The sequence below is a fragment of the Cinclus cinclus genome, chromosome 6 (genome assembly GCF_963662255.1).
Source record: "Cinclus cinclus chromosome 6, bCinCin1.1, whole genome shotgun sequence".
Taxonomy (NCBI): domain Eukaryota; kingdom Metazoa; phylum Chordata; class Aves; order Passeriformes; family Cinclidae; genus Cinclus; species Cinclus cinclus.
This window is the reverse complement of record NC_085051.1, coordinates 56439662-56460033: the sequence shown is the minus strand read 5'-3', so window position 1 is coordinate 56460033 and position 20372 is coordinate 56439662. Positions and strand designations below refer to the sequence as shown.

Sequence of the window (20372 nt, the reverse complement as noted above, 5' to 3'; positions counted from 1 at the left end):
CAGAAAAGTTTTGACTTTCAGTAAGTTGCTCAGAAGTGCAATAATCGGGGATTCAGCTTATTTCAGGTTCTTCCCAGAAAGTCCCTGTCCCTCCTGACAGCTATGCCCACCTCTGGAATATTTTTAAGCACCTCCTGAATTTGCTCCTCAAGACTTTCTTTGCCTGGGACCTAAACTGAGCCAGCTTGCTAATCACAGCCACTGGCAGACAGCTTAAAAAGGCACAGTCAATCAGCCATCATTATGATGCAAGTGACAGGCTGGGTTTTATTTTTAACTACAACTACTGAGATTCATGCAAACTTTCTCACAAAGTTCCTCTTGAACTTTGTTTACAATTTAATACTTTCCTACACACACTGTAGAAAGCAGCTCTAAAATACCACTGAAAGCAAAGTAAATCTAGGATTTGCAGGACTGCAATGATTATTATGTGCTGAACCAGCATATCTGGGTATTATTGCATCTGTGAAGTGTGAGCTGAAAAATAATAGATTAATGGATTTATACTTGCATAGAAAGGAAAGGCCTTGCACATGGACTTCTATTTAGTGTTTGAGAAGCTATTTGTTTGTTTGTTTGTTTGTTTGAGGAGCCTTTTTGTTCAAGTCTAGTCAAAAACCTAATAAATAAAATCAGTGCTGTCTCCATCACAAAACTGCAGTGAAATTGTTACTGATTATTTCTAGATGGGTCGAAATGGATCCCACTTTGGGCAGAGCCAGACAACATCCCACTTGGATGAAGGCTCAAGCTCTGGCTGTGCCTTGTGAAGCCCATGGGGATCCACTGATATGATCCCCATGAACAGGCAGAAGTTCTCTTCCCCCAGCCATGGCTTTGGGTGCATTTCTAACAGCATTCCCAGTCTGGCAGAAGTAAGGTTTAGGGAATGAGAAGTCTGGGGTAGAAACTCGTTTTATACCTTCAAGCCACACTGTACTATTGCTTAAATAGTCTGGTGTTCAGCTCCAGGAAGCAATGACAGAATTAATTATCTCAGTTTTAAAACATTTGCCCCTTTTCTTGAAATTATCAAGTTGAAAAAAATCGTAGATCTGCACAGCAATGAGGCTCAGCAGCCCTTGTAAGAAGAAATCCATTGTTCCAGAATAAATGCTTGTAATTGTGAGAGGCAACACAACACACCTCTGTCCCCACTTTCTGTGCAAATCCTGCCTGCTAGTATAAACTTTCTTAACTGGAAATCAAAAATGAAATGGCAGTGTTCCTTCCCATTGCACCAGGCACATTCCCTCCCCTTCCTTTGCAGTGGGAAGAGATTAAAAGCATCAATTTTAATCGATGAGGGGAGGTAAACACAAAATGTTTATTTTTAAATATTTACAAGATTAAAAATAGCAAACGTTTGATTTACTTTTTTTATTAGCAGTCATGTCCTGTGCAAGCAATGCTGCCTTGAACTGATATTAGCAGACAGCTTGCAGAATGCTTTCTGTATCAAACAAGGAGAATATCTTAATTATGAGAGCTTTCTAAAAAAGAAAATAATATTAATTCACAGAAAGCACAATAGCAAATAATCATCAATCTGGATTTTCACTCTAACACAGCCAGTCACATTTTTGTCTCCCTAGGGACCCTGCCCATCCCTGACATTCCTATTTAATGATCTTTCCATACACAAACAAATCATCCAGATTGCACTGCCTGCCTGAGGAAGGGATGCTCCTATCTTTCACTGGGGTAAATCAGCTGAGTGCCTTTAGTATCAGCTGCGAGTCCCTGTGTGCAGAAAGCATCACAGCAGCACACAGGATTCCTCTGTCTGCAGCCAGACAGTGCTGTGCAATGATCCTTGAGTGAGAACTATGCTAAATTGCCTTGCATTTCTCAATAAAGGACAGCAGACAAATAACATAAAACAACATTTAGATTTAGATTTAGATTTAGATTTAGATTTAGATTTAGATTGGGAAGTTACACATAGAGGAAAACAATAAGTCTACCTCTGTAATGCCAAAGGGTTATCAGAACTGGGTTCAGTCCTGCTTCTAACAGAGCTGGTGATTTGTCACTTGCTCCTACAGAAGCATGGTCAGGATGTCTGAAGAAGGTATTTAACTCAGAGATTATATCCAGAATAGAATATTGGCCTGCTGCTACCCTGGGGGATTAATGTGGCTCTGAAACACTACTAAAGATGATGGTGCACTGGCTGATCTCTGCATCTGCCTGCAGTCCAAAGGCAAAACATGCTAATCCAGACTGTGATGTGAATCCACAGTACACCAAGCCTCCCAAAAATCCCACGGGATATTCAGTGCCCTGGGGAGGAGAGGAGAGGAGAGGAGAGGAGAGGAGAGGAGAGGAGAGGAGAGGAGAGGAGAGGAGAGGAGAGGAGAGGAGAGGAGAGGAGAGGAGAGGAGAGGAGAGGAGAGGAGAGGAGAGGAGAGGAGAGGAGAGGAGAGGAGAGGAGAGGAGAGGAGAGGAGAGGAGAGGAGAGGAGAGGAGAGGAGAGGAGAGATTTCAGTGGAAAGAGATTTACAACCATCATTTAATTCAACTGCCTGACCACTTGAGGGCTGATCAAAAGCTACAGCCTGATCCTAAGGGCAATGTCCAAGTGCCTCTTAAACACAGATAGGCTGAGAGCATCAACCATCTCTGTAGGAAGCCTGTTCCAGTGTTTGACCATCCTCTCAGTAAAGAAATGCTTCCTATTTTCCAGTAAACCTTCCCTAGAGCAGCTCTGAGCCATCCCTACATGTCCTGTCACTGGATCCCAGGGAGATCAGCAGTTCTGTCTCTCCCCTTCCCCTCCTCAAGCAGCTGCAGGGAGAAATGAGGTCATCCTTCATCCTCCTTTTCTCCAAACTAGACAAGCCAAAAGTGCTCAGCTACTCCCTGCCCTCCTTCCAGCCCTTTCACCAGCTTTGTTGCCCTGGATGCATTCAAGAGTTTCACACTTATCACCAGGTTCTGCACTCAGCCACGAATGCAGCCTCAGCTGAGCAAGAGAAAACTTCTGTGCTCCCTCTGCTCCTCCAGGGACGGGACCCAGAGGTGCAACTGCACCTCATTTCCCACGGTCAGTGTGCCCAGAATACAGCCCAGAAGAGAAAAGAGTACAGGAGATGAAGAACTGGCAGAAAGGAGAGGGAAAGGAGCGAGGCACAGGGACAAGAGTGCAGCTCACAGCTACAGAAGTGAGACAGCAAACCTACTCCAGCTCTTGCAGTGCTCACTCTGCTCTGACAGCCCCACGCTGTCCGGCAGGGGCTGAACTTGAAGCTGCTGCAGCTTTCCCTTTCAATTTTTATGCTGCTCTTCTACCTAGCAAAGTCACACACAGTCCTCCAAGGACTCACTCCCTTGCTTCCAATGCCTGAAACTCAAATTCCCACATCCCTAAAGAGGGGCAAAGACACAAGGAATTTCTCAGGGGAGCAGGAGATGGGAAGGAAGAGCTGCAGAAAAAACTCTTGCCTCAGATCTGTAATTCTCACTTGGAAGGATCCATGGGGCTCTCAGTGGCAGAAGGTGGACAATGGCCTTTGCTGGGCTGCCTGCCAACACACAGCTACAAATACACAAGGAATTAGTGCATTATTTGTACTGATAAATTCCTCACAGGTTTGGCCCAGATACCTGAGCAGTTTCTCCAGAAATTTCCAGCTCAGGACTACCAATCAACAATTTGAACAAGGTCACTTTATTTGAAAACTTGGAGCGGGCTCACCTCACCCAAGAACATTTGACATACAAGTGTAGACACCATCAGAGGTGATATTAGATATAGATATAGATAGAGATTATATAGATAGATATAGATGATAGAGATAGATTAGAGATAGAGATAGAGATAGAGATAGAGATAGAGATAGAGATAGAGATAGAGATAGAGATAGAGATAGAGATAGATAGGGATAGATATATATCAGATATAGATATAGATATAGATATAGATATAGATATAGATATAGATATAGATATAGATATAGATATAGATAGATTAGATATAGGTGATATAGATTAGATATAGATACAGATAGATACAGATATCTAGAAATCAGTGGAACCGTCCTTTAGGAAATATTGCAATTGAGTATTAACATATCTGGAGAGAGCAGTGAATGCAATAAAGCTAAATAGTAAAAATCTTCAAAAGATTTCCAAAGTGAAAGTCTTTTCAAGCATAATGGCAGCTGCAAAGTGTGCTAAGATGTGAATAAAATAAAATTGATTTTTGAGGGTGTAACTTACCTGCTCAGCAAACACACTAAACAGTCACTAAAGATAAACTATATCTATAGGACTTAATTTTCTGGGATAACATGTTCATATACATGAAAAAATCTCCAGACAACTGAAGACCAGAGAGGGAGAGAAAAGGCCTGAGACAAGGACAATGCTCTGACCCCTTTCCATGTAAGCAAGTCACTCCCCACGACTGATGAGGACTGAGTGTAAGCACCAGCTGGTAAAGTGCAAGCAGCTCTGAAACTAAGATCCTGCAATTGTGAGTGGCTTAATGCAGAGCTCAAAACCTGTGAAAGTCCCCAGGGTCACCAGAATTCAAGTGACCTTCAGGGGCAAGGGCTGATAGCTGAACAACACTCCTTGCCTCTGGCATTGCTTCTGCATCAGGACACTCACTAATAGACCACACCATTGGGAAAGTCTGGAAAATGAGAATAGGGATGGTGAATGAACCTTGGGGCGACCTTCACTTTTAGGACACGTGAATGCAGAATTCAACTTAAAATAAAGCTTCTCTAAAAACCACGTGACACAGAACTGACAAGTGATTCAGTCAAGAAACCACATGTGATGCATTAAAACCTCAAGCAAGAAGAGGAAGGCAATTTAAAAAGGAATTATTCTAATCTGAAGGAAGAAAGGAAAATAGGACGTGTGTGTTAACACAGTCTGATGGCCTCGCCTGCTAAAAAGCCCCAGAGATTCAGCGTGCTGGAGGTATTAGGTAACATCAGCTGCTAAGCGCTGTCCCTGGCTTTAAGAGCAACGCAGGGAAAAGAGCTGAGCCTCCCTGAATGGGATTTTTCTGCCTGAAAGGCACTCATCTCTCTCACATCTCCTTGGCTCACTCTCAGCACACCTTCCAGGAGCAAACACACCAGGGGTCAGACACGAACAGTTGTCCTCTTCCCTGGCTGCTCCTGACTCATCCCTTTAGCACAGCTCATTCTGCCCTCGGTAGAAAACAGCAGGATGTGACTGTGTGCCTTAAAAGCTGCAGCTGAAATCTTTGCTGTATGGAAGCACAGGAGAATTTTAGCTGTGATTTCAAGGAGGGACAAGATTTCATCTGGATTTTTTTCCCTGACTTGCACAGGCTGTGCGGGGCTCCCAGTTCAGCAGAGGTGGTGCATTAGCTGTGACAAATGGAAGCAATGATGAGAAAAGCAAAAAAAAAGAAAAAAAACCCAACAGAATGTGGCTGGAGCAGGGGCCATATGGAGGTAGGTAGGGCAGGACTTTTCCAGGACAAACATCCTTGTTCTGGCTCCTGGAAATAAACACAACACAGCACAGCACAAGTGCAGGAATGAAATGTAGGCATGGACAGTAGCAGGGGATCAACACCACCCAAGAGCCTCAAAGCATTTCAACCCAGTTTCAGGAAGGTCTGGAAGAACTGACTGTGCATGATATCCAATTTGCATAGAAAATGAGAAACTTATCTCCAGGATGGGGAAACCCTATCTATAAAGAGGTACCCCCACAAAGCCCAGGCATGCGTGCAGCCTTCAACCCTGGACATCCCAGCTGGAACAACACTGGAGCCAGGACTGGTGATCTCTCTTCCTCACCCTTCTTTTGCTTGTTTGCTTGCTTTCATTCATCTCTCTCTTTGTCTGCTGCCTTTCACCCCACTACTTTATCCAAAACCCACTGCTGTGTGCTTACACAAGGGGAGCATAACTCATAAAAACTCCCATTTTTAACTCATAAAAATTCCCATGGCAATGTGTAATTTACTGATGTAACTTTGCAACCATTTGCAGACCCCCCTCTGACTTCTGTTGTTCCTTTTGACCCAAGAATTCCACCGTGGGTGCTCACTTCCCTTTGGCAACTGAATACCACAGAGCCTCCTAAAATTCAGTCATGACTCCCCTCCTCAGGCCAAGCTCCATGGCTCAAGCTTGCAGAGAGTCCCCCCTCCAGCTGTGTGAAATCTTGAGAGGCACTTAATGAATTAGATATTAATAATATTCTCTTCCAGCATCAGAAAGAAGTAATTAACTCTTTGAAGACTCATCCCAAACCATGCTTTATTACTCAGTCCTCAGAGGCAGCTATGTAATCTCATTGCATTTTTAAAGAATATCTTTTCAGAATAATTATTTTCCTCAATAAAAAAAAACAAGTTCAAAGTCCTGGTTCTGCCTTGGAGTGTGCATTAGTGATGTCAGACATGCTGTAAAGAGATCAGAGCAGGAAACATGATATGCTGCAATACTTTTGCTGAGCAGATGCCTTAAGGAGGTCATTCAACATGCCAGGCTCTAAATGCTATTTGGGAGTGAGAAAACATTATTTTCCCACTTCAACTAGACTTTTGCTTCCCTGTCATGTGGAAATAACCTTTTGTGCTCAGCGCTGTTATTAATTTATTAGTCTTTTGAATGTCTAAATATTTTGCAGTCTATGGACTGCATCAAAGAGCTGACTGAGGGACAGGGCAGCATCCAAACCCATGGATGTGTGTTTCAAAGAGCAGACCTGGTGCAAAAACACTTCTGCCTATATATTTTTCACAGTGAGAACAGCCATTTTCTCAGACACAAACCCCCAAGGAGTATATTTATGTTACAATTAAATGTCAAACCTTATGGGTGATGACTATGTAGAAAAAGTGCTAAGTATGTATTTCTACAGAAATCAATTAAAGGAGATTTTCTTGCCATTTAGGCCATTTAGCTGCAGCACAGTGCAGCTGTCAGCCCAGCCTCACTGCCTGAACAACTGCTTTCTGCTCACCTGATGGAACTGTCCTGGACGGCTCCGATTTTCCTCAGGGATGAACTCACTGCAAACGCTTCTGTGATTCCCAACAGGGAATCATGTATCCTTCCAGCAGATAGGAGGTTTGAAACAATCCCATGAATATCTTTATGTAACAGGACCTGGATTCTGTCCCTGGTGTTGGATGTAGCATGATCTGTTTTGTGCCCAGGAACAAACCACAGAATTTCTGCAAAGTAGGCTCAGGCTCAGCACATCTGACTGCAATTCCAGGCTGCTTCTAAAACAGTTATTGACTGAAACTTCAGGAGAGGGGTAGAGTTCATCAGATGTACGTGAGGAATCTAAAAGTTAGTGATCCTGAACTCTGAAATCAAAAGTGGATGGTTTTCCCATCCCAGACTGGGCACTGAAGAGGGGCCAGATGATTTCATCCCAGAGGAACCATCCCTCATGGGCTGTGGAGGTGATTGGTGACTACCCTGGACATTATCACCCAATTTTTAATGAAATGAACACCATTCTGCATGTCCCAAATTGTCACCACCCTTCTTGGAGTCTTCATCCACTCTCATGAACTGGCTACACATTCCCCCAAGCAGCATTTTCTCTGCTACTGCAAAATCTAACATTTCTTTAGGAATGCTGTTCCTTCCCAATGGGAGTCACTGCCCCCATGTCAAAGTCCATGTCCTGACACTGAGCTAAACAGCAGGTATCTCTACTGGGAACTTATGTTCCATGAAATTTTTCACCTGGGTGATTCCCCAAGCCAGGGACCTGCAAAGAAACCAATTTTCCTTTAAAAAGGTGTGTGTGAGAGAGAAAATTTTGTAACAATTCAGCCAAGAGGCTACTCCCCATATGCATCTCTGGACTGCAGAGATGAACTCCAGCACACTGCCCTGTCAGGAATAGACATGTCCATTTATTTCCTCAGGAAGCCAACTGAAGTGACAGGTTCACATTTTTAAGAAGGAAAGAATGCATTTTGGTACAATATATGTGGCATTATCTTGTCCCATGAAATCACCATCAGCAACGCCTGAGCAGAGTTGTCATGGCAGGGCTGGAGCTGGTGAGGGGGCAAGGGGGGAAGAATACTGAAGCCAAAGCTTGGAGCACTTCTTATCAACAGAGAAGTGATAAGCTAGAAACCACGAAGCAGCTTCCAAGCCCCAAAGCTCTCCTTCAGGTCTGAAGTGGAGTTAACAACCTTCCAGTAGAGGTAAGCTGACAAACTGGAACCAAACCTGATTTCAGGCTCCAGCACAGAAAGAGGGGCACTGTAATCCCATTGCATCTGCTTCTTGCTGTGGGTATTTTGTGCCATACTTGGGGTATTCATGAGCACAAACGATGCACAGAAATTGAAACCACATCTGAGAGCAGCTCCAGTGGCTCAAGAGAAATGATACATAAGAAAGAAAAATTCTAATTGTGTTGAACTTCTCTTACTGCAGAGGCTGAAATTGTCTTGTGAAATACTGAGGTAGCCTTGGTACATTATCATGTGAGATGCCCAAGGTGCAGCTGCAGAAAAATGTGTTTCAGCAGCTAGAGGATCACAGCTAATGCTCAGTAATCTATAAATCATTGTTATGAGATTTCTCTATGCAAATGAAATTTATATAACCCTCATCAGTCGTAAAAAAAAAAAAATCATAAAGATGAAATTTTGCAGCCGCAATGTGAATTAGAGGATCCCTTAACCTGTTTTCAAGATCTGTCTTTATAGCTAATTAATTTTTAGATGGAGTGTTCTTTGAAAGAACTAATGGATAGTGAGCATTGCTGATTGATTATAAAATGAGCAGGAGGGTTTAAGAAGTGAGCTGTGAATGTAAAATCACAACCCAGCTTTATTAACCTTGCCGTATTAAAATTCTAGACTATGCAACTGCAAGAAGCAGGTATTAATACAGTACCTTTGATGAGTGTATTTTATTTATTTAACATCGATACATTACTCTAAGTTGGTCCATAACATGGAGATCCATCAGATTGTCTTCTGAACTGTATCTTAGACACTTTGAGAAATCCAGAATCTGGATTCTCTCATATATAACTTTATACATTTATGCGATGGGGTGGAAAAAAAACAAAAGAAATGAAAACCAGCAACTATGAACTAAAGGAAAACAAATGCAATTCATATGTCATCCTGCTAGGGCTGCTCTCCAGAGCTGCAAATCCACAGGTAACTTTTATTGAGCCATCATTACCAAGAGTGACAGCCTTTATCGAAATGCCACTCAATCTGCGATGACCCGAAAACATCAGGAGAAAATGGGGGGATGTTAAATACTGCAAGCACCTGCAGGACTGTGCAGTCTCCTGGTGGGAGAAAGGGGGAAATAAAGGTCTTACCCTCTTCCTCAGGTTGCAGGTGAGGGTGAGGTTCCTCGAGAAGGAGTTTGCAAAAGCAGTGTAAAAGTCCAGCACTTTAAGCAAGGCTTCTCGCTTAATTATATGTAAATCACAGTAGGTCAGAGCCCGTACGTTGGCACATGCATGGGCCAGGCTGGTTTCCTTCCAGAAGATATCACCAAACACATCACCTTTACCTGAAAAACAGCAGGGCACATTTGGTAAAAGGTAATGCTTAGGCAGAGCTTCTCAGCACACAGATGACACAGATGATTTTTTTACAACCTGTCTTACGCTCCCAATTATCCCAACGCAAGCTCCCAACCATAAAAACTAACAAGGGTAGAAGTTTTAAAATTAGCTGAGGTTCTTGAGCATTTTTAGCAGTAGCCCCAGGTTTTTAAGGTATTTATAGATTGCTCTGTGAAGTGTCACAAAGCATAAGAGCCAGATTGTAAAGGTCTCCTTGTAGCTGAAGATACAAATAATGGATTTTTCAAAGGCTACCAAATATAATGAGCACTTAACTAATGTTCAGGTGATTGAATATTTCAGGTATCTCTTCCCAAGTGATTTAGGAGTCCTGCTCTTACAAAAACCTTCTGATATCTAGGTTCTTTCATTCTCAAGGCCCTACAGTGAGGGGCTGGAGCCAGCTTCCAGGGCCCAAGGACCATATTTTAAAGGTTGTTTTAACATTTTTAATTCAGTGTCAGTGGTAACACTCCTTCTGGAAAACCCACCAAAAGCCTCACTGAGACTTTTAACCTTTAAATAACCACCTTTAAATCTTAAACATATGCAAAAGTGTAGTTCTAAACCCAAATTCATCCATATAAGTAGAGGCTTAGGCTGAAGTCTGTATTTAAATGTTTGCTGAGTAAGAGAGGGTTTGACACCTGAGACACCTACACATATAAATACCTTCAACCAGAGGGGAAAATTCCACCTGAAGGCTGCTTCTGCACTGGCAGGCAGTGTAGCAGAACAGCTGATTGAGGACTTGGGGCTAGCTGTAGAAGAGCTCCAGGGGCTGGGAGTGCCCTGACTTAGCCCAGTATTCTTTTCAAGGAATCCACACCCTCCAACCTGTGATAGGCACTGACGCAGCAGAAGAGGATGAGGATTCAAAATCACACTTGTGACCCAACCAGAACCCCAGCATGCGTGCAGATTGGAGATCTGCTTTCAGGTTTGGACCTTCTGGTTCTGACAAGAGGCAACAGAAAACACACTGGAACATTCCAAAGCTGCCTCTTGCTGCTGGGCATTGGGCTGGGCAAGGACCACGGTGTGTGGTTTGGGGCTGACACCTCAAATCCTGAAGCAGAAACTGAGATACAAAGGGTATTTTTTGTTTCAGACCCCCTGAGATATCCCAGCTCTGTATTTTAGCAGTTATTAAAATGGAACTCAAATCAGTCAGTCAGTGGCTATTGATTTCAGGCACCTCGAGCAGCCCCTTGGTGAAGGTTAGCAATGTTACAGTTTTGACATAAAAAAGATAATGAATTTTTGTATTTCCTCTTTTAAGAACTTTTAACATTTTGGTCCACTCTGCTGTAGAAACACAGAACAGAGGGGTAATCTATCCAACCTTATTACTTTCAGGGGTCAGAGGTTCTAGTTCTCTATTTCCATTTCTGCTTTTGGTATTGTATCCAGTAAAAAACATATCTAACATTTCCCAGGCAGAGTGAAATAAAATGTGCAAGTCCTTATCTTCCCTTTTCTGTTTTTATTTTCTAACAGATGTCTTTATAAGAGAGTCATCCCTTAGAAAGGTTATAGCTGCACCTCATTGAGCTGCTTTGGATTCTACATATTTTTATGTAATTAAAATTAACTACAATACATAACACAGCTGGTATAATTTATAAAATGAGGTGCTTTAAAATGTTTTCCTTAATACAGAACATTTTCTAGTAACATTATAATTTATCCAATATACTATTTTGAAATTACCTTTTGCACGTAATTGTCCTTGTCTCTACTTAGAGTTCAAAACCCAGTTTACAGACATGCTCAACAGAGTTACATAATTTATAGAGAACAGTCCATTTCTGAAATGCAGAAAAATTGCTTAATGGATTTGCTCTCTGAGGTGGACACAGGACAAAGCTGAGCCCTACTTCCAGTGCAGAGTGCAGTTAAAAGACAGTGGTTTTACCACTGAAATGTGAGCAAACCACTTGTTCTCTCTTCAAACTTAGGCTAATATGTGGTAAATTTAACCAAGAGGTTGAAAGCAGTGGATGCTCACCCCGAAACTCAGGACAACAGTGTGTTACAGAATCTGTACACAAATCATGGATAAAAGAAACCAATATTCATAATCTTGAGAAGATCTCGTTGTCTTCAGTGTGGCAGGGAACTGTTGGGACTTAAAGGCTGGGACACAATGAACTGAACTTATTCAGTCTTCCATGGGCCATCACTCACTGGATTTGAAGGGTGAAACTCTAAAGTCCGCTTACATTGTGGTTCATACTCTTCAGAAAGTACAAAATCTTGGAAGCTTTTAAGGGATCTTGAATTTGACATTTCCCACACACACTTCTGAGCTTGTTTGCTGGTTATAAATGTGCTAAGGAATGTACAGAATGAAAACAAAACCTAGCAGATTCTCCAAAACAATGTGTCTTTTTTCATAAATACAGAGATTAATGCACTATACTTTATCCCTATTAACTGTAGTTCACTGTGCAGAGAGAGGTAATTATTCACTCAGGACAAGATCAGATGTTGGGAAAAAATTCTTCACTCAGCGGGTGGTGAGGCAGTGAAAAGGATGCTCAGAGAAGCTGTGGGTGCCCCATCCCAAAAGTGTTCAGGGCCAGGCTGGATGGGGCTTTGAGCAACTTGGTCTAGTGAAAGGTGTCTCAACCCATTCCATGGTCCTGAGGTTAATTTTACACATTGCAACTAAATAGAAACAAAAATTTTCAGGGCTGCAAAACAGAAAATTTAACTGGCTATGTCTGACAGAGCTACCCAGAGACACATACAAGTATTTTTCACTTGCAGGGGATGTTCAGAGCTCCAGGGAAAGTGCTGCTGGGGCTGAGCTGGGAATTCAGAGGTGCTGATGCAGCCTGCATAATTTCCAAAGCTTCTCTCTGGAGATTTCTTGAGGCCTCAGTACATTCCCTCCCAAATGTGCCCTGTCCTGAGCCCTGAGCTCCTCCTGAATAGAGGCAAAGCTCTGGGAAACCCTCCCACCCCTGCTCACAGTGCCCAAAGCATTGCTGGAAGAAGGAATGCTGTAAATTAGAGTGGGAACTACTTGCATACATTTTACACATCACAGAACCATAAAATCCTTTGAGTTAGAAAAGACCTCTAAGATCATCAGGTCCAACCACTAATCCAGCAATGCCAAATCCACACTAAAACATCCCCTAAATGCCACATCCATAGACTTATGAAAGCATTGGGTTGGAAAAGACCACTAAGATGATAAAAGTTTGGATTTTGCAAATGAAAGGAGCATGGACAACCAGAGGACATGTGAATGGCGTTGGCGGCAGGCAAAATTTTTGCTGAAATAGTTACACTGCTATTATTCTAAATATGCGTGCCTGTACATAAAATATACATGCATAGTCACATAAATATATTTAGGGGCAATCATATGGCATGCAGCTGTATAACAGGTCAGGATATTTCTATGCACTGTTCTATCTTCTGTATTCTGATAACCTTGCCAAAGAGATTTAGGGGGACAGATGCTCTGTACAGCCTTACACCACAGACTAACCTGTCAATTTGCCAGACAGGAATTCATGCCTGGACCTTTCAGGCAGAAAAATTCTTAAGGGCTTTATGGAACCCCCCAGGAGTTTGCAGATGGAATGGAAAAGTGCTTAAACTCAGAAACACTCCTTTTTAAACAGCATGTCAGAACCCACATGTGTATTTATGTAAAGACAAAATTCATCCCCCTTCAGATGGGGACAGAAACTGAGCTAATAAATATCCAAGCAGACATAAGAGCTTGATGGATCTCTTGGAAGAAAGCTTAGGCAGGCAGCTAAAGAATAAATTCTTGGTGGAAAATAGCACTGGGTAAAAACACATAAAGAGGACCAAGACTTCTTAAGGAGGTGTTTTTCTGTGCAGCCTTAGCTAATAAACCAGCTACCCTTTAACCATTTCAAAACATGTCCAAAGTCTCATCATTCACTCTAGCATGAGCCAGACATGATCAATGATGTTGGCTTTCCATCAGGATGCACTCAAACCTCACATTGCTTATGAAAAGCAAAGGCTGATAGTGTTTGAGGGTCAGTAAAACTGTATCACAGAGAGAAAATGTTCATCCAATCAGCTCAAGTGCCAAATACCATGAAGTGATGACAGCATGAACACAAGTGGAGGTGATAATGACATATATTGGTGTCTATATTCACACAAATTCATATTTCTATGTGTCTGCAGTGAAACCTCTTGCTGCAGGACAGACGTGTCCCAAACTGATGTAGAAACACAGTGAGCAGGGAGTGAATCAGCTCCTGTCACCCAGAGAAGGTCTGTGAAGGACCAGTTCTGCATCTCCTTACCATGACACACTGGGGCTGGTTGCACAGGTTTACAAAATGATGGGATATATTCCTGGAATAAAATCCATTTGTGGCTACTACACACAAAAGATTTCCCTCTGGGTGAAATACAGTCCAGTGGAAGGTTGGAAATATTCTGGAGAAGTGTCACAGTTTCCTAACTTCACCTTCCCACTTTCTCCTGGACATCTGCCATTGATCACTTTTGGAGACAGGCTGCTGGGCTGGCAGGATTTCTGCCCTTAGCTGATTCAGCTGTTTCTGCCCAAAGAGGGTTTCTGGAGATGGTGGGGGTGATGCAGTGGTGCAAATCCATCAGGTGCACTTCCCACCTGGGACATCACTGCAAGCACAGCCCTAAATGTGCAGAGATGATACTAAACTGTGAGAGTGGTCTTCTTGCCCCCGTGAATGTTTTAGCCTCAGCTTCTTCTGGGGCATCCAGAAGGGCCAGAACTTCCTTGAAAATCAGATCAGAGCCGATTGCTGAGCTGCACACAAATCCACCTCTACAGGACTGCACGTGAAAGGGCAGAACGACAGGAGAAAACAGCATTTCCAGCCTCTGAAGCATTGTCAAAACAACCAGTAAAGCAGCAATGACAAGAGACTGTGCCAAAACCCAGGTCCATGCTGGCAAAGGTACTTTGCATTATTTAACACAGTGCAACCTTCCCCATCTGCACCTGGAAACACAAAGGAATTGACCTTTCTTCCAACATTCAGGACTGCTGCAAGCAGGGCCTAAAGTCCAGAAAGATTTCTCCCCTTATAGATCTAATTTTTACTGCAAGTATCATACTGCCTCACATCCTTCTAGAAGCCCCAGCACCTGGAGACAGATTATTTCCATTTTGAATTTATATAGAAATAGTTTTCTATCCTCCCTGACTGAGGAAATAAACCTGAAAGTATGACCATTCCTACCACCTTGAAAACTTGTAGGGCAAATCAGATTGCCTCAAAATGTTAGTCTGATTTAAAAGAATTGTACCACACGATTTCAAAATAATTTTCCTATTCTTGTGCTGGCAAGACTTTCGAGTTTTAGCAGTGAAGCATGCAGGTCTAATTCAAAAACATATCAATTCAGAGAAAGGAATCTTTCTGACTCTGGAGGCTGTGGATCAAATCTGCAACACACTAGCTGGCACTAAATTAAGACTCATGTTTCTTATCATAATTAACCATCATGCAGAGACACAAAAATAGATTAAATTTACAAAATAATATGAAAAATCCAGGTTTGTCAGTAAGAACTAATGACGCTTCTGAACAAGCATCAGTAGGACTAGATCTTACAATGGTACTGCAGATGTCAACCCAGACCTTCAAAATCTGACTGATTCCAAGGCCCTTAAGAAGAACTGCACAGTGCAGACCAGCAAATCACACTTGTTTTCAGCCCAGTAACCCTTCAAGTATTTTGCAAAATACTTTCCAATTCAGCACTTAAAACTCAGCCTAAATCACATTAATTATTTCAGTTTTGCTAGCTGAAAAAAAAAAAACCCAACCCTTTCCTCTATGAATCATTTTCCTCTTAGTTACTTTCGAGCTTTAACTCATTGGAACACATGGGACTTTTCCTATAGATGAAACAGGACACAGCCTGTTCTGTAAATTGCTACCAGGTGCATGCTACTAACCTGGGGAAATGTTCACAATTAGTCTGCCTTGGTTGACTTCACATGGAAACAACACAAAAGTTCAGTATAAATTACCAAGAGCTGGTCTGACACAGGGGCCAATTCTGCCACCTTCATTCTACTTGAGAAGAAACCCAAGCTGCAACTAGACAAATTAAAATCAGGGAATTAGTCACTAATACTGTGAGATGGAACTGGACTGACACGTTTTCATGTCACAAAGTGCATCACATGCATGGTCAGTCTTGTCCTGCACAAAGCACATGCCTGGCTGCCCAGGCATGGAAATTCAAATTGCTGAGCCATAGACACCAAATACCATCTTGCTAATGCCCATGGATGAGAGCTATGGAGCTCCTGGGATTCCTGCTCACCCAAATGGGAGCTGCTACTTTCCCTTCCCTCTTAAGAACTTTTCTTTGTGTGATTTGGTGGGAGACTTAATCTTTTGACCTCCAAACACAAAAAGCATTAAGAGCAGAAAAAGACTCATCCCTATTTTCACCTGCCATACCATTTACTCCTGTGATATTGCATCATATTCCCTTCCCAGACAAAAGCTTTGGAAATAATTAATGAAGCATGCCTTTAACAAGGTCTGGTTTGTCTAATAACAATTAACAAAGGGTTACTCTGGAATTATATGCAGAACATGCTGAGAATTAACATGTAATATATAAAGGCAAATAACTGAATACTATGGGATCAGGACCCTAACAGTGGCTGAAACATGAACTATTAAATTTATATTCATTCTGAGTTGAGTCTCATACTGAGCTCACTCAGCAGCAGCCCCCACCAGGATTTCTCTGCTCAATATATTTTTATCACTATGCAGCTTGAGCAATATTTTTGATCAATTCCTACAATCAACATCTGAACACGGTGGGCCATTATTTTTCTGCTGAAAAAACAACTTCTTTAAACCTTGTTAATCAATATGCCCAGTTTAAGTTACTGCACAGCTTACACAGCCAGCTGTGCAAATAGCAGGAGCTGGAAAGCAACTTTCAGAGCCACCTGGTTGGCATTGCTGCCGATGTGTAACTTCTCATCAGGAGCAAATTCAGGCTAATTGCAGAATGGTGAATTATGAGGTGCCCTCTGGTAGCTGAGGCCTCTTTTCATTAGCCTGGGGACTCCAAACCCCTGGTGCTCCCTGAGATCCTTTGCTGGTAACACCTCCCCGTGCAGAGCAGTGCCAGTTAAATTGTTTACTCCTGCTTGAGACGGTGGAAAATTACTGACGTGCCTTCTCAGGGTCACCTCGCTTGCTGGGAAAGTTTGGATAATTAGAGACAAGACTGTTTGCCCTTCTCCATTCTCCTGGCACTGCAGATGAGTTATGTTAAAACGTCTGTGTCCCCTTTTCCCTTGTGTAGCAGCTCTGCACAGTGCTCCCTGCTACAGCCAGGACCTGCAAAAGGTGGGACACTGCCCTGGAGAAGGGGAGGTGACTGATGAGGGGAACGTAACGGGGCACCTGGATATCTCCATTAATGGGTCCTAAAAACTGCAGGTCTACAATTGGAGTAATTCTCTTACTGTTCGTGTTTCTGTAATGCTGATTAGTGCAGCGGCTGGGCGTTTAATTATCCACAAATGAGAAAAAAAATCAAACCATGGGGGAACAAATGTCACAGTGCTGCAAGTTGCCCTGTCAGTCACCAGACTCCACCTGATTTCAAGCACAGGAAACACCAAAGCTGGCGCTGTTGAGGCAAGAAAACTGATGCTGAATAAAAAGATGGATAGCTGTTCCATGAAGGTGGAAAAAAAAAAAAGCACCTGGACATGATGCCAAGTCTCCCGAGGACAGCTTCTGCAGGCAGGGAGGTTGGATGTGCCAGCTCACTCTGACTGTGAGGCAAGGAACATGATAAAGGAAAAAGCAGCAAAATCCATGGAGTGATTTATGCCAGGACCTTAGGGAGGATGAAGCCCTGCACTTCACATGGAAGCATGAATGTAAGAGATGGGACATGATGGTTCTTAACTTTTCCTGGATAGTCAACATTTAAAAACACATCAAACCATCCATCTGTGGGTAAGCATGGTTGGAAAAAAAAAACAAAAAAAAACAAAAAAAACCATCCCTTCTCCCTCTCTCTTTCTTTAAGCAAGGCAGATAACAGACTACTGCATTAAACCACACGGCACTATTATTTCCTCTGCAAGGAGCAGGGGCTGGAGACAGTATGTCCTGTTCATTCCTGCTCTCATAGGAAATTAATGAGGTCAAGTTTCCAAAGGATACTTATTGAATTTACTCTACTCTAGGTCACTGCTGAGGGAGAAGATGGACAGACTGGCAGCACAATCCTGCAAGTTGACTTTCCGTGGGAAAACCAGTGTGGCAGCAGATGCTTGGAGCATTTGGAGCAGGTACTGAGGTTTTCCCATTAGTTAGTTTTTTTTAAACTCTGGTCTCCCCTTAGGCAGATTCACGTTCCTTGTGCTTGAACTTCTCAAGACAGAACAGATCAATAAAAATTACGTTTCTCACTGTCTGATCTGCAGTTGCTCTTTCAGATGCAGCAGATGCCACTAGAAATGTCTTTGCAACTACAAGTGGGAGAGATTGTCTTCCACAAGTGAATTTTAAGGACAAAATATCCCATAATTACTCAGCTCACTATTCTACTAAATAATCTGTCAGAGCATGAAAAAACTCTTCCATGTGTTCTAGGACTAGGGGAAGCAGTTTATTTTGCTTTAAGTTACATTTACACATTCTGCAAATCCCTGTAGTACATGATGAACACAGCTCTGAGTCATGGAAGAATTGAAGGCACTTTTGGTAATTAAAGATAATTCATTTAACCTGATATGGTTAAAAGTCTCTCTGTCAAATGGGGATTAACTTAGATACTAGATTTAATACATATAAAAGGTAGAAACACAAAGTTCTTACTGTTATGTCATTCCAAACATGCAATATTCATTAATAAATGCAATCAAGTTTTGCATGTAATCCATTTAGTGATAGCTCTTAGTTCAGTAAATTACGTATTTGTTTCATTGCAAAAACAATTTATTTGTTTAAATACTGTTACTTCCTTTCAAGACTTTTGTTTTCTAAATAATTGTAAGCAAATATAAGATATCATCACTGAGATTAATTATAAAAATGAAGTGGTCCAGTGATCTGGAATACAAGGAATAATTTCCTATGGAAATTGTTGATTTAGGAGCTTTCATTGCAATGACTTGACGTCTGAATATGGAAACAGATTCATTCTTACATTAAATCTCTCTTTTTCAAAACTCTAGTGTACACTAGAATAAAGAAAGGTGCAGCAGGTATTTCCAAGGAGTGTGGATGTGTGTTTTCCTCAGCTCATACTCCTGCTGGGAGAATCCAAGTGGTGCCCTGGGGGAGCTGTTTCCATGCAACTCCATCCCCACACTGCCCAATCCCACCACAGTCCCAGGCACAGGCACATTTTTAGGGAAACACATCAGGAGCCCTCTGGAGCCACCCTTAGAGGGAATAAGAAGCACAGAGCTTCAGTGGGGTCTGACTAGGACGTAGGACCAAGAACCCAGTGGATTTGCCCTCAGGGAGTGACAGCTCCATCTTAAGAGAAGGCAAGTATCCAAGAGGATATGTGTTCTAAAATAAATGGGTCTATTTTAAACAGGCAAGGCAGGCCCTGGGCAGTTTTTCTGCAGAGTCACCAGTTTTTCCTCCATATAGTTCTACCTCTGAGGAAGATTCCTGCCTCCACACCAGTGCTGACCACTCAGTCCAACCATGTGCCTCACCTTTCCCAAAGCCATCCAAGCTAATGAGGGTCTGCACTGTGCTTTTTCCCAAAAGCAGACAGCACAGGGGGGATTTTACCTAAATAGCCCCATTACTCAGACTTCTCATGAGTGTGGTTTGATGCATGGTGTAACCCCATCCTTTCTCAAAGTCAGATCAGACTCTATTTTCTTTAAAGACAGCTCACTATAAGCAACAATTTTGCCTACTTGCAGAGACTGCAGGTGTTATTCTGGGCTAGAATATAGACAAATGAAAATCCCAGTGCAAAGGTTAATGTGGAAATCCTCCTGAGGGAGTAATATAAAACAATGTGCATTTCCTCCAGCAGGCCATTTAAAGATGTCAAGCACACAGATGCCATTCTCTTCTGCTCAGAGACACTGTAGCTGTGACCAGTACTGGGCTGAAAGCACTCCCACTGGCAGAAAAGATAAAGGATTTGCTTCTAGAGAAGGATCTCTGGAGACACAGCATCTCCATCTTATGACAACTGCTAGCCTCCCATAGTCCCAGCTGATGTTAGGCAGTACTCGTTAATATTCAAACCTCAGCAAAAGGAAAACACACACAAACCACAAGCACTCCAGCAAAGATCACAGTACCTAAAATAGCCACCACCTCGTCGTCCTGGATGACTTCCAAGGATCCTGAGACCACAAAGCAGAGAGCATCAACGCTTTCCCCAGCATGGTAGATGAGGTCCCCTGGGGCACAATGGATGGTCTGGAACTCCACGGCCAGGGCTCGCAGGCAGCCGTCGCTGGCCAGCCGGAAGGCAGGGTGCTCATTGAACACCTTCCTGTTCAGGTGCACACAGATGTCTGCTCTCATGTCCTTTGGGCAGATCGACAGGACCTGGGTAAAAGAAAAGATGGAAAAATAATCAGCTGGGCATGTGACAGCAAGGCCACTGCTGTTTGAAAAAACCAGATGGATGGGTCTGAAGATGTGCCTGGGGGGAACCTTGAAATCCATCCATCCATCCATCCATCCATCCATCCATCCATCCATCCATCCATCCATCCATCCATCCATCATCCATCCATCCATCATCCATCCATC

At 42.6% G+C, this 20372-nt stretch overlaps 1 protein-coding gene across 1 annotated transcript in view; it reads right to left on the bottom strand.

Moving 5' to 3' along the window:
• Positions 1–20372, bottom strand: part of KCNH5 (potassium voltage-gated channel subfamily H member 5) — a 143479-nt gene that overhangs the window by 18823 nt on the left and 104284 nt on the right. The window contains exons 9-10 of the mRNA XM_062495737.1: positions 19913–20165; positions 9328–9524 (exon numbers count right to left, since the gene is read on the bottom strand). Coding sequence (XP_062351721.1) covers positions 9328–9524; positions 19913–20165 — 450 coding nt within the window. The remainder of the gene's footprint in view (positions 1–9327; positions 9525–19912; positions 20166–20372) is intronic.